General features: G+C 51.3%; 3 protein-coding genes and 1 long non-coding RNA gene across 4 annotated transcripts; 2 read left to right on the forward strand and 2 right to left on the reverse strand.

The window, feature by feature from the left end:
* The first annotated feature begins 33 nt into the window (after positions 1-33).
* Positions 34-6963, forward strand: LOC132473815 (uncharacterized). Its single transcript, XM_060074096.1, has 6 exons — positions 34-192; positions 1509-2429; positions 3944-4238; positions 4539-4719; positions 4985-5025; positions 5538-6963. Exons 1-6 carry the CDS (start codon positions 42-44, stop codon positions 5692-5694), a joined length of 1746 nt encoding a protein of 581 aa, XP_059930079.1. The 5' UTR covers positions 34-41; the 3' UTR covers positions 5695-6963.
* LOC132473103 (uncharacterized) lies at positions 2790-3626 on the reverse strand. Its single transcript, XR_009529252.1, has 2 exons — positions 3216-3626; positions 2790-3175 (listed from the first exon to the last, which is right to left on the reverse strand). It is a non-coding gene; the product is annotated as an uncharacterized LOC132473103 (long non-coding RNA).
* A 578-nt stretch (positions 6964-7541) lies between the features above and the next one.
* On the forward strand, positions 7542-9200 carry LOC132473817 (2-aminoethanethiol dioxygenase-like). Its single transcript, XM_060074098.1, is given in 2 exon segments — positions 7542-8495; positions 8498-9200. Coding segments are annotated over 2 exon segments (714 nt in total). The 5' UTR covers positions 7542-8333; the 3' UTR covers positions 9050-9200.
* A 583-nt stretch (positions 9201-9783) lies between these two features.
* Positions 9784-11530, reverse strand: LOC132473816 (early growth response protein 2b-like). Its single transcript, XM_060074097.1, has one exon. The coding sequence runs from the start codon at positions 11404-11406 to the stop codon at positions 10291-10293; it is 1116 nt and encodes a 371-aa protein (XP_059930080.1). The 5' UTR covers positions 11407-11530; the 3' UTR covers positions 9784-10290.
* Between the last annotated feature and the right edge of the window lie 2817 nt (positions 11531-14347).

The raw sequence follows: 14347 nt of genomic DNA on the forward strand, positions 1-14347 counted from the left end.
TGTCGGGGGATGTGATTGGTCGAGGGGGGGGGGGGGGGGGGATGTGTAGGCCGATGACGAGACGCGACCCCCTGCTGCGCTTGTATCTCCAGGCGAGTCTACGGTGTCCTCCGTCGGTCCCTCCCGCCAGCGTGACTCGCGCCGAGGAGACGCCCCCCGCGACATGGCAGCCCCGTAGGACCCTGGAACGCGGTAAGACCCCAGGAACACGGTAGGACCCCCGGTACACGGTAGGACTCCTGGTAGGACCACCGGTACACGGTAGGGTCCCCGGTACATTGCTAGTGTTAATGCTACCCGCTAGCTGACTCCTAGCCCAACCGGGATTGAGCCGTCAGCCTTGAGCGGTAAGGATCTTAATGACACAACACAATGAGCGGAGTGTTGATACATGTGGATACCAGCGCTCCAGAGGTCTGGAGATCAACACGTAGGCCTATTATATTGTATTTATTGTATTTATAGAGTATTCTCCATGCCTCTGCAGTGGGTCCTGCTCAGTTAAATTAGTAATAGATATAGTACTGTAATGTATTATGATATAGTAGTATAGTATGTATGATATAGTACAATAAAGTGTCATGTCTGTAGTGGGTCCTGCTCAGTTATATTAGTAATGTATATTGTACTATATAGTATTATAATATAGTAGTATAGTAATAGATACTAATATATATTCTCTTCTATAGTTAGTACTAGTAATCAGTAAAATATATAGTATACTATATAGTATGATATGGTATATATATACTATGATATAGTATGATATAGTATATTTTATTCTCGGCCATGCAGCATGAGTTCTATTCTACAGTGATACTAGTTAGTAATAGATATAGTATTATATAGTATACTTATACTATACTATATAGTATACTATAGTATACTGTATATTATGATAGAGTATACTGTATTCTATTCTCTTTCCAGCGGTCATGCAGCAGACGTTCTATTCTACAGTAATAATAATAATAATAATAATACATTTAATTTAGAGGCACCTTTCAAGACACCCAAGGTCACCTTACAGAGCATATAGTCATCATAAATCTATATTTTATTCTCTCTCCAGCGGTCAGGCAGCAGGCCTTCTACTCTACAGTAATAGATACAGTAGGATACTGTATACTGTATCCTCTGTCCAGCGGTCAGGCAGTAAGCTTTCTACTCTACAGTAATATATACAGTAGGATACTGTATACTGTATCCTCTGTCCAGCGGTCAGGCAGTAGGCTTTCTACTCTACAGTAATAGATACAGTATGATACTGTATACTGTATCCTCTGTCCAGCGGTCAGGCAGTAGGCTTTCTACTCTACAGTAATAGATACAGTATGATACTGTATACTGTATCCTCTGTCCAGCGGTCAGGCAGTAGGCTTTCTACTCTACAGTAATAGATACAGTATGATACTGTATACTGTATTCTCTTTCCAGCGGTCAGGCAGCAGGCCTTCTATTCTACAGTAATAGATACAGTAGGATACTGTACTGTATTCTCTGTCCAGCGGTCATGCAGCAGGCGTTGGGCTCCAGACCCGCTGAAGGCCTCAGCAGCGTAGGGGGGGGGCTGTCGCTGGGCTGCTCCCGATGTGCGGGGAGGGACCGCCCCGGGACCCTGGCCTCGCTGCGGACCACCATGAAGCCCCTCCCCCAGCGCCCCCCCGGTGCCCCCCCCCTGGGGCCCAGCGGGGGGCGACGGTCTCCCCCCAGGAGGCGCCGGACCAGGAGCGCCGGCGTGGGCCCCAAGGACGACGGGGAGGAGGAGGTGGTGGAGGAGGAGGATGCCAGGAAAAATGCGGAAGTACTGAGTCGGATCCTCTTCCTCAGTCTACCCAGTCCGCCTCACCCAAGACCACCCACCGACCCGGGTCCAGACCCAAGACCACCCACCGACCCGGGTCCAGACCCAAGACCACCCACAGGCCCGGGTCCAGACCCAAGACCCCCCACAGACCCGGGTCCAGACCCAAGACCCCCCACAGACCCGGGTCCAGACCCAAGACCACCCACAGACCCGGGTCCAGACCCAAGACCACCCACCGACCCGGGTCCAGACCCAAGACCACCCACCGACCCGGGTCCAGACCCAAGACCACCCACAGACCCGGGTCCAGACCCAAGACCCCCCACAGACCCGGGTCCAGACCCAAGACCCCCCACAGACCCGGGTCCAGACCCAAGACCACCCACAGACACGGGTCCAGACCCAAGACCACCCACAGACCCGGGTCCAGACCCAAGACCAGCGCCTGGAGGTGGGTCAGACCCAGACCCTAGACCAGCGCCTGGAGGTGGGTCAGACCCAGACCCTAGACCAGCGCCAGGAGGTGGGTCAGACCCGGACCCTAGACCAGCGCCTGGAGGTGGGTCAGACCCAGGGGGTCCAGGGCCGTCTGTGGAGTTTGGAGGAAGGGATGTTCGGACCGGTAAGGAAACTGTTACTGCTGATCCACTCCTGAACTCTGAATCCTAGAGGCTAGTATTTTTAGATAGATAGATGTATAGAGGTATAGATATATAGATATAGATATATGGTGGTATGGTTATAGATCTAAAACCACATGGTTTAAGATCTATAACTATACAGATAATAGGATCTGTTGTTATAGATCCTAGTATCTGTATGGTTATAGATCTAAAACCATATGGTTATGTGTTTTAGATCTAAAACCATGTGGTTATAGACAGGGTTCGTACGGTCATGAAAAACCTGGAAAAGTCATGGAATTTTAAAATGGTTATTTCCAGGCCTGGAAAAGTGCTTTAAAAAAATAAAGTCCCAAAAGTTTTGGAAAAGTCATGGAAATTTTTTTTATTCATATTTTCTTGTCGTTCATTTACGCTGAGTTTTAAATCATGAATATGCCTTTAAATGAAATACGCTCAAAGTATAAACAGGCACGCGCTGAAACTAAAACATACGCAACTGAAACGTTTGTTGGCCATAGCAACAGTATCTGAGGGAAGCCAAAATTATTCAAAATGCCAGGGAAGTGTAGGTTCAGCAATGCTTGGTTGCGAAATGAGAAATATATGTCATGGGTTTCATCCGACAAAGACCCGGGCCGAGCTAAATGTAGGTTATGTGGTGACAAAACGTTTGACATATCTAACATGAGAGAGGCGGCATTAACGAGCCATGCGAAAGGCACTAAACACCAGAGCGCTGCTGCTAGCGGAGCTAAGTCAAACCCCATCACCGGCTTTCTCACCACCACAGCCAGGGCAACTGCTACGGCAAACAGCACGTCTCTCTCTTTGGCCAAGCAGTCGTCAATAACCGATGCTGTCACAAAAAAGGAAGTCTTAACTGCGGAGGTAATGTGGGCACTGAAGGTGGCTAATTCGCATTATTCGTTTAAGTCATCTGAAGATGCTAGCCTGCTCTTTCAAAGAATGTTCCCCGATAGCCAGATAGCAACACAGTTTGCTTGTGGCGAAAGCAAATGCTCGTACCTCTGCTCTTTCGGTCTCGCGCCCCACTTCAGGAGTCTGACGTTGTCCAACGTAATGAAGCAAAGGGCATACGTCATTCTCTTCGACAAAAGCCTGAATAGTTATTTACAGTCCAAACAGATGGATTTACATGTGAGGCTATGGGATGGCGCCGATGTTAAGACAAAATACATATATATATATGTAATATCTGCCCTCGATGTCGTTGCGAATCAATCATTTGTGTCATTTAATGTATACAGTATGCCTCCGAATTCCCATTGTTAGTTTTAATACTACATTTTATCACTTTTGCACGTTAACACCGAGATTTCACAAAATGTTTGGTCATGGAAATTTGGTTTAAAGTCATGGAAAAGTCATGGAAAAGTCATGGAAATCCATTGGTCCAAAAGTGTATGAACCCTGTATAGATCTATAACCCAATGGTTCTAGGATTTATAACCCCATGGTTACAGATCTATAACCCCATGCTGTCTGTCAGATGTCTCCCGTTGGGCGGGGCTGGAGGCGGCGGTGCGTGGCCGGCTCGCCGTACTGCTGCACGCGGCCGACGGCAGCATGCAGCGCCGGCTAGCACGTGTCAGCTGGGAGCTAGCCCGCACGGACACGGAGCTGCTGTGTGAGCGTGCTCACTGGCGCCACCTGGCCCGCGAGCGGCAGGAGGCGGCGGAGCGGCAGCGCGCGCTGAGCCGCCAGGTGGACGTGGCCGTCAGCGTGATCGCCGCCCTGAGGGAGCAGCTCAACGCCTCTGAGGACCGGCTGGAGCAGCGCGAGAGGTAGGTAGCCCGTCGCTAGGATCTAGCTAGCCTGTCGCTAGGAGGTAGCTAGCCCGTCGCTAGGAGCTAGCCTTCGAGTCCCAAGGAGTTAGCTAGCCCGTCGCTAGGAGCTAGCTAGCCCGTCGCTAGGAGCTAGCTAGCCCATATGGCCCTACTCAGAGCAGAGGGGGGAGCCCCGCCCCTTAGACCTCAGTAAAGAGTAGAGAGTGGTCGTTGGTTCGCTAGCTAGCCCCTCGCTAACCTCATTCACAGCTAATGCTACAATGCGCTAACAACTCAGCGTCTGCTCCCTGCTCCCAGAGAGGCGCTGAGCATCCAGAGCTTTTTGGCGGCGGCGGCGCGGCAAGAGGCCAGCGGGAGGCTCCGCCTCCAGCGCTTCATCGAGGCGCTGCTGGAGCGGATCGCCCTCGCAGAGCGGCGGGTCCGGTCCTACCAGGGGGAGGAGCACGCCGACTGCCAGAGGGACCGCCCCCCCACACAGGTACAAACACACACAGGTACACACACACTTACTGCCAGAGGGACCGCACACAGGTACATACACACACTACCAGAGGGACCGCACACATGAACACACACAAACACAAAAGTCCCCACACAGGTAGACACACACACTTTCAAAGTGCTTTGTAAATTGCACAACAGGGTAAAGCCCAAATGCATTCTAGACTACTAGAGCTAGTTCTTTGTGTTTTTCTATATTTATCCGTGACCTGTGCGTGTCTACGTGTCTGTGGTCTCCTCAGCAGCTCGCTGAGCAAGCTCGCCACAGGATGTCCAAGAGCAGGCAAGTAGCTCCCCACTACCATGAGACCATGACATCATCACCAGCATGACATCATTACCAGCATGACATCATCACCACCGTGACATCATGAGTCATGACGTCATCACCATCATGACAACATCACCAGCGTGACATCATCACAACCGTGAGACCACTACATCATCACCAGCATGACATCATCACCAGCATAACATCCTCACCACTGTGACATCATGATATCATCACCATCAGGACATCATCACCAGCTTGACACCATGACATTATCACCATCATGCCATCATGAACACTGTGACGTCATGACATCATCAACACTGTGACATCATGACATCACCATCATGACATCACCGGCATGACATCATCACTGGCATGACATCATCACCGACTTGACATTATCACCATCATGCCATCATCACGACCGTGACCTCATGACATCATCACCACCATGACATCACCACCCTGACATCATCACCATCATGACATCATCAACATCATGACTGTCTGTTTACTTTCAGGTCAGCAGGGGGTCAACCATACTCTGGTTTCCATGACGACAGGAGCTCCTCCTCTTCTTCCAGGCCCAGCCTGGACCAGGACCTGGACCAAGACCAGGACCCGGGGTGGGTCTGGGAGCCCAGACAGCGCTGCAGGTCCCTGGGCTACGATGTCTAGAGGGGACCTCCTCCTCCAGGAGACTGGCTAGGACCTGGACCTGGACCTGGACCTGGACCTGGACCTCCACCGCTAGAGACCCTCACAACCACCAGAACTAGAACATTATAACACAACAATACACACAACGCCACTAGAACCATTAGAACCACAACAACAATATAACCCAACAACAAACCCCACACAAGGAGAACAGCATTATAGAACAACACAACAACAATAGAATATAATCTAACAATGGTATAGCAAAACACAACACAATAACACAACATAACTACACATACATACATGATAATAACACAAGAGCAGTATATAACACAAGATCACTATATCAACACAATGAGACCACGCAACGTCACCTAAACCCTTAGCCTCGTTACACAACCGGTTACTAACGGTTACTGTCTTCTGAATGTAGCCCCGGGGTCCTGCTTTAACTTTTGACCTTTGACCTTTAACCTCTGGACTATGGCTCTGGGTGATGGAGTCTGCTGATCACTGCTACACACACACACACACACACACACACACACACACACACACACACACACACACACACACACACACACACACACACACACACACACACACACACCTGTACGTAGTATACTGCCCATCGGCCCGGTCTCTGGGGTTATACGTATCTCTGCTGTAAATGGTTCTGGGTTTTTAACTGTTAGTATATTTTGTAAATTCTGTATCCAGAACTTGTGGTAGGAGAACATTTAAACTGATAATTAATAAAAGAAGGTATATTAATTGTGTGTGTGTGTGCGTGTGCGTGCGAGTGTGTGTGCATGACCATGTATGTGCGTGTTTGTGCTAGCTATAAAAGGTGTTTAAGGCATAGCATCAGGGCTAATTCAGCGCTCAAGGGAGTCTGGCAGCAGATGTCTCAGAGCGACACGAAGCAGCACATAGAAAACACAGACTTCCTGGTGGTTCAGTAACGTTATGACGTCACGTGGTAGAGTCATGTGATGAAGTCAAGGTGGTAGAGTAAGTTGATTACGTCACGGTGGTAGAGTAAGGTGATTACATCGTGTTGGTAGAGTAAAGTTAGGACGTCATGGTGTAGAGAAACGTTATTATGGTACAGTTACGTTTTGACATCACGGTGGGATGTTACGTTATGACGTCACTGCGGTAGACTTAAGTTATGACGTCAAGGTGTTAGAGTTTCCTATGTTCTGTTTGTAGAGCTCGTTAGAGGAACACTCTGTATACCACTGTACTGTGAAGATCTGAATTAAACATGTATCCAACATCTCCTCTTGAAGGTCTTTCTACTACCGGAAATACAAATGTAACTTCTGTTCCGGTCTGGGTAAGGTGGATCCAAGAAAGAGGCAGCAGGCAGCGAGGAGTTTGGAAAACCAAATACTTCTTTACTGAAGTGAGTAAAAACGCAGTACAAACAACATGCCCTTTCCATGAGAAAAAAAGGTGTATTGCAACATTCAGAGTAATACTACTTTCTAAATCAGAACTAATATACCTGAAACATAAATACGTACCGGTTTGGATTTCATAACTGAACCAGAAAGAGTTACGTAGGCCTATATTGTGTAAGTTTGCGCATTCACAGATGTGTGTTGCTAGCGCAGGGAAGAACATGTAGACATAAATGCAGAATGCAGCTACCGATATTAAATTAAAAAAATCAGACATGAAGCAAAAAGTTCAAGGCTGCAATATGAAAAAATAAAAGGGCTTTATTAATTACCAACACGACACGTATTTGTCTCAATGTCTATATAAGGACCTAAAGATCATTGTTGTTATTGTTTAATCACATACGGAGGCTGTTCTGCTGAATATCAGCTGGGATTCAGTCGTAGGATAAGGTCATCAATTTTATCAACAGTTCATCTCCATTTATTAGAGAACCGCCTACACATGAGGACCTATTTTATGAAATGGTTTACTTGGCTGCACCAACACAAATAGTTCCGCGACTGGACTGTTGCCAAGCAACACACATACACATGTCCTTCGCACTATCTTGCTGCTCGGCACCATGGGACGTCTCCCAGTGACGTAAGAGTCTGTTAACGCTGCGGTGATGCGTTCCCGGCGATCGGAAGCACCTGCAGACCAGAGGGATAGTGATACACTGGCAGCGCGGAGGGATACAAGAGTAATACACCTGCAGAGCGGAGGGATACAAGAGACAAACACCTGCAGAGCGGAGGGATACAGGAGTGATCCGCCTGTAGTTAGATCCCCAGACTGTTATACTCTAGATCAGTGCTCATGGAATGCCTCGTGTCCGATCAAATTGCTTGATCGGAAATAATTGATTTTTATCTTTTTATTTTAAACCTACTTTGTGAGAGTGTCAAACAGACAACCGCTGCGGCTGCTGGGACTACGAATCCCACAATGCACCGCGCCGACGTGATGTGTGAAGTGTCGTGCGGAGTGCGGACGTGAGAGACGTGCGTGACAGCTTTCCACAGATGGGCTGTTGTTGAGCTCGGTCAGACGCCCCGAGGTCATCGAGCTCCTCTCTGCAGCTCCTGCGGCTCACAGCGTCCCGAACCCGCGGGAGCGGAGTCTCAGCGACCGCCTCAGAGTGAGAGGTGTACCGACCCTTCGACCCTGGCTGCCGCCGCGGCTCGCGGGGCCCGCTCGGCATGAGACCCGGGGACGACATGCGGAGCTCCGTTGTGCAGCGGGTCGCCCGCCAGGCGCTCGCCACCTTCCGGTGTGTCGAGGAGGCCGGCAGAGTTTTCCCGGAGCAGCAGAGCAAACTGCGGGCTCTGCTGAATGAGGTCAGGGCGGCGGACCTGCGTCTGGTGGAGCCCCGGGCCGGGGCCCCCAGCCGCCGTACCCCGGTGGCCCTCCGCCGGTTACCTACATGCACATTTGCGAGACGGACGAGTTCAGCATGGGGGTGTTCCTCCTGAAGCGCGGGGCGTCCATCCCCCTCCACGACCACCCGGGGATGTACGGTATGCTCAAAGTCATGTACGGCAAGACGCGGATCACGTGCTTCGACCGGCTGGACCTATCTCCGCTGTCCGGGACTCCCACCGGCCCGTCCGGCTCGCTCCGCCGCTCGGTGCTCCGGTCCACCGGGGAGTACACGGAGCACAGTGGCCCGTGCGTCCTCGCCCCCCACCGGGACAACCTCCACCGGATCGATGCGGTGGATGGACCCACGGCGTTCCTGGATATCCTGGCCCCCCCATACGACCCTGACGACGGGAGAGACTGTCACTACTACAAGGTGGTCCCGGGGGAGGCCGGGGCCCCCCAGGGCTCCGAGGTCTGGCTCATGGACATTTCCCAGCCACACGACTTCTGGTGCGGCTCGGAACCCTACCCCGGTCCCGGAGTGGGTCTCTAAAGACCAGGAGGCCCCTCATCCCCTCGGATTCTTCAGAACTAGAAGGTCCTCAGCAGCAGACTTACGGAGGCGCTCAATATAAACCTCTTCCATGTTCTCATATTGTTCTTATCTGATCCAGTTCTGTTGGCAAAATAAACGCAACTTAAAGTATTTAACGTTTGAGTTTCACTGAAGAACCGAGTGTTCATAACTCTGAACCACGACCTGAACGGGGTTTAAACCTGATGATGACAAGTTACTATTCCTTATGCCTAAACTAACCATCTCTAACCTAACATGCAGGCTGGGGTTGTATTCCCTAAATAGCTCAGTAGATAGAGCAACGCCCTAGCATTGTATTGTTAGGGGTTCTTACTCCTTTGTTGTCAGGCCTGCGTTAATGTTACCGTGTCAGGCCTGTGTTAGTGTTACCGTCAGTATTATGCTACTGTCAGGCCTGGGCAATGTGTTACTGTCAGGTCTTTATTACTGTTTCCCCTTGCCTGTCTGTCAGGCCTGGGGCCTGTACTGTCAGGCCTCAGGCCTGTGTTACCATCAGGCCTGTGTTACTGTCGGGCCTCTGGCCTGTGTGGCTTTCGGCATAAGCTTCAGGTTAAACTCTCTACATGTGAAACATTAGCCCGGTAAGATTCCTCCTGTGGTGAAGAGTGCAGCAGCTCTATCTAGTGGTGGAACACATTATAACCGCTGCTACCGTGAGACAGGCCGATGGAGACCAGGTGAGACGGGTCTGATGGAGACCAGGTGAGACGGGTCTGATGAAACTAGGACCAGGAGGATCACTCTTTATTGAAAAACGTTCAATCACAATTTATCAAAAGACAGTTTTATATTAAAGGCTAGTATGGTTCCTAAAAAAAGTTCAAAATCTTCAGCTTCAATCTTCCTCCTCCAAACCTGCTCCCACAGGTGTGGTGTTTGGGGAGTACAGGTGAGGTGTCTGTCCTCCAGACCACTATCTGAACACCGTCACCTGTGAGGTCACCTGTACTATCAGGGACATATGGGGTCCTGTTCAGACGGAGGGACCTGTAACTCATCGCTACAAACTGCCTCAGGAACTAACATCCCTGAGTGGAGCCTTCTAACGCTCCCTAAGGAGGGTCCCTAAGGGTTGGGACCCTAAGGGGGAGGGCCCCAAGGGAGCCCACCTGACGTCCCCCAGGAGGTGCCCCTGTTGAGTGATGGGGGGGGGGGGGGGGGGGGGGGGGGTCAGAGGGCCGCTGTAGAGCAGGACCCTAGCAGGCCTTCTTGTCTTTCTGTCTCTGGTGGATCTTCAGGTGTCGTCTCCTCTCGTCGCTGCGGGCGAACTTGCGTCCGCAGGTGTCGCAGCAGAAGGGCTTCTCCCCGGTGTGCGTGCGGATGTGCGTGGTCAGGTGGTCGCTGCGGCTGAAGGCGCGCAGGCAGACGCGGCACTGGAAGGGCTTGTGGCCCGTGTGGATGCGCACGTGGCGGCTCAGCTCGTCGGAGCGCGAGAAGCGGCGGTCGCAGCCGTCGGCGGGGCAGGGGTAGGGCCGCTGGTGCACCGGGGTCTTGCTGGGCCGGGTGGGGTACTTCCTGGGCCGCAGGATGGGGCGCAGCGGCAGGCTGTGGTGGCCGAACGCAGCCGCCATGACGGGGCCCTGGGGGGCCGGGCCGGGCGGCGCCAGCGTGAAGTTCCTGATGGTGTTGAGCGGCGTGAGGGGCGGGGGCGGCAGGCGGAGCGACTCCAGCGGGTACGCCAGCGTCTTCCTCTCCGGGAAGGCGGGCCCGGGGGGGTCGCGCTGGCAGGCGGGGGGGTAGAAGCCCCCGTAGTCTGGGAGCAGGGGGAGCAGTGGGCCGTCGGCCGGGGGGGGCTTGGGGCTGTAGGGGGGGGCGGGGTGGTGGTGGTGGTGGTGGTGGTAGGACACGGCGCAGGTGGAGGTGGCCAGGTAGCTGGCCGACGGGTCGGGGTACAGGTCTGCGCTGCAGGCGTACGAGGGGGGCGGATGGGGCGCCGCGTACATGTGGCTCACGTCAGGCTGGCCGTGGGCCATGGTGGTGGACCTGGGGGAGAGGCAGACCCCTCTCTCTCTCCTGGACCCCTCTCTCTCCCCTGGCCCTTCTCCTCTCCTCTCTCCTGGACCCCTCTCCTCTCCTCTCTCCTCTCTCCTTGACCCCTCTCCTCTCTCCTCTCTCCTGTTCCCCTCTCCTCTCTCCTCTCCTCTCCTCTCTCCTGGGGTAACCCCGCCCTGGCTCTGCAGGGCGTTGGGTGGTGCGTTGGGTGGTGCTGGTGGAGATGTGGGCGTGGCCTCCTGTGGACCAGAGGAGAAGGTGTGAGAACCACCTGGTGGACCAGGTGATACAGTCTGAGGGACGGGGGCTGGTTTTACCATATGATGATGATGATGATGATGATGATGATGGTTATAATACAGCTCAGTTACAAGGAATAGAAATAGGAGAAGAAAATAAGCATGCAAACGTGTTATGAGTTTGAGTGACACACACACACACACACACACAAACAAGCACACACACACACACACATTGTCATATCATTACCAATATGTATCATTTATATCTAAAATGAACATTACATTTACATTAACAATTTAGATTGGTTTGAGATTAATTCATTATATTAACATATCTTATAACAATATAATCATTGATAGATATGATCTTTTTTATGAATATGAATTATTATAATTCTACATATTATATATTATACCGGGTTAGGGTAAGGGTAGTATCTATAATATAATAATTAATAATTAATTCATGTATAAATTAATTTGAATATCCTTTTATATTTATTTTTGAAGCTTAAAATTGATGAATGAATGAATGATTATAAAGCTCCTCAGCCCCATTCTAAATAAAATAATGGTAATATTAATAATAAGAGCGAGAATTATAATTATATTATGTAATTATATTTATAGTAAGCATAAGAAATGAGGTTTATCTTAACACTAACATCTCAAATACACAAAGAGAGGTTTCATTCTCCCTCTCTCCCTCTCTCTACGCCCTGTCTCTCCCCCTCTCCCCCCTCTCTCTCGCCAGTCTTTTGAACGCCCACAGATACAAAAATGTTGGTTTGGGGGCCGCCCACCTTCTGACAGATGGAGGTCCCACACGCACACACACACACACACACACACACACACACACACACAGAACATTGGAGTATGACTACAATATAATTTAATAAGTTCACTCATTCACGCTGATTCACATATCACAATAGACACTAGTGAACTCTCCCTCTCTCTCTCTCTCTCTCCCTCTCTCTCTCTCTCTCTCTCTCTCTCTCTAACTCTATCTAAGACGCACAGAACAACTTACGATGACATTCAGTAATGAAACATAATTTCTTCAGTTAAGCTTACACACTCTCTCACCCCCCCCCCCCCTACACACACACACTCTCAGTCTCAAACACACACACACCCTCAGTCTCACAAACGCACACACACAAACACACACTCTCAGTCTCACACACACACACACACTCACGCTCTCGCTCACACACACACACACACACACACAGTCTCACACACACACTGTCTCACACACACACTCAAGCTCACACACACACTCACGCTCTCACACACACACACACACACACACACACTGTCTCACACACTTTCAGTCTCACACACACACACACACACACAACCCCCCTCCCTGGGTGGATGGGTGCCCTCCTGCACCTTCGCCCACGCTCCTCGGAGCGGCCCGGGCGGGGGGGGCGGGTCACATGGTCTATTGGGCCGCTGGGGCGCAACCTGCCGATTAATCATGTGTCACGTGTGTGTTGTGTGGATATGGATCTTTGTCCACCTCCGGACCGCCACTCAGCCGGCTGCTCCCCGGACCCCCTTCCCCCCCCCCACCCCCCACAGGGTGGGTCCTACGTTGTTCTGAGTAAGCGTGTAGGGTGTGTTGTGTTTTGTGTGTAGCAAAGTGTTGTGTTTGTAGTCTTTAGTTTGTTTTGCTGGAGTGCGGTTCTGTAAGTTGTGTGTAGTGCTTTGTGTTTAGGGTTGTGTGTAGTTTTTTAATGTAGTGTTGTTTGTGCAGTCTATCGTAGTGTGCGCTTCTGTGTGTTGTGTTGTATTACATTGTGTCTTTAGTTATGTATTGTAGTGTGGTTCTATGTGTTGTGTTGTGGGTTCAGTGTCATGTGTGTAGTGTTGTAGTCTAGTGTGTGGTGTTGTGGTGTATTAACCAGATAATGAATGGATCTCTCTCTCCCTCTCCATCCTATAGAGTGGCGGTTTGAGACTGGGTCGTGGTCCGGCCCCGCAGCCCGCTACAGGGTACAGGCTCCAGCCCGCTACAGGGTACAGGCTCCAGCCCCGCTACAGGGTACAGGCTCCAGCCCCGCTACAGGGTACAGCCCCGCTAAAGGGTACAGGGTTCAGCCCCGCTACAGGTTCCGGCCTCGCTAAAGGGTACAGGGTACAGCCCCGTTACAGGGTACAGTCTCCGGCCCCACTACAGGGTACAGGCTCCAGCCCGCTAAGGGTACAGGCCCCCTCTACAGGGTACAGGGTACAGCCCCACCAAAGGGTACAATCCCCCTCTACAGGGTACAGGGTACAGCCCCACTAAAGGGTACAGGCCCCCTCTACAGGGTACAGCCCCACTAAAGGGTACAGGCCCCCTCTACAGGGTACAGGGTACAGCCCCACTAAAGGGTACAGGCCCCCTCTACAGGGTACAGGGTACAGCCCCACTAAAGGGTACAGGCCCCCTCTACAGGGTACAGGGTACAGCCCCACTAAAGGGTACAGGCCCCCTCTACAGGGTACTTGCTCCAGCCCCGCTACAGGGTACAGTCTCCGGCCCCACTACAGGGTACAGGCTCCAGCCCCGCTAAAGGGTACAGACCCCTCTACAGGGTACAGGGTACAGCCCCGCTAAAGGGTATAGCCCCGCTACCGGTTACAGGCTCTGGCCCCGCTCAAGGGTTCAGCCCTGCTACAGGGTACAGGCTCCAGCCCCGCTAAAGGATACTGGCTCCATTAGAACACAATACCAGAGGCTAGGGGCTAGCAGTAGAAGCTAACCATCAGACCTGCTATTGAACATTCATGGTACAGTGAAGTTGCTTCTGGATATTGTGTGAATGAATGAAACAAGGATATAGAAAGTTTCAACTTTAACTTTTCAAATCTTTGTCTGCTGTTAGCGGAGGAAACTACGGATTAAAGTTGTAAACAGAAAGAGGTGTCTCTGCCTGTATCTGCTGGTCCAGCAGCACAATGGGCGCTCGGGTGCTCTGACGCTAACAATGAGCCAATGAACACCTCACCAATAGAGCAA

Source organism: Gadus macrocephalus, chromosome 15 (assembly GCF_031168955.1).
Source record: "Gadus macrocephalus chromosome 15, ASM3116895v1".
In the NCBI taxonomy this organism is placed as follows: domain Eukaryota; kingdom Metazoa; phylum Chordata; class Actinopteri; order Gadiformes; family Gadidae; genus Gadus; species Gadus macrocephalus.

Bases quoted from the DNA above. Each gene is read 5' to 3' on its own strand.
- LOC132473815 (XM_060074096.1), top strand. From the start codon at position 42: ATGTGTAGGCCGATGACGAGACGCGACCCCCTGCTGCGCTTGTATCTC. The intron at 193-1,508 runs GTAAGACCCCAG...TTCTCTGTCCAG, and splicing joins CCGTAGGACCCTGGAACGCG to CGGTCATGCAGCAGGCGTTG. The intron at 2,430-3,943 runs GTAAGGAAACTG...GCTGTCTGTCAG, and splicing joins AGGAAGGGATGTTCGGACCG to ATGTCTCCCGTTGGGCGGGG.
- LOC132473816 (XM_060074097.1), bottom strand. From the start codon at position 11,406: ATGGTAAAACCAGCCCCCGTCCCTCAGACTGTATCACCTGGTCCACCA.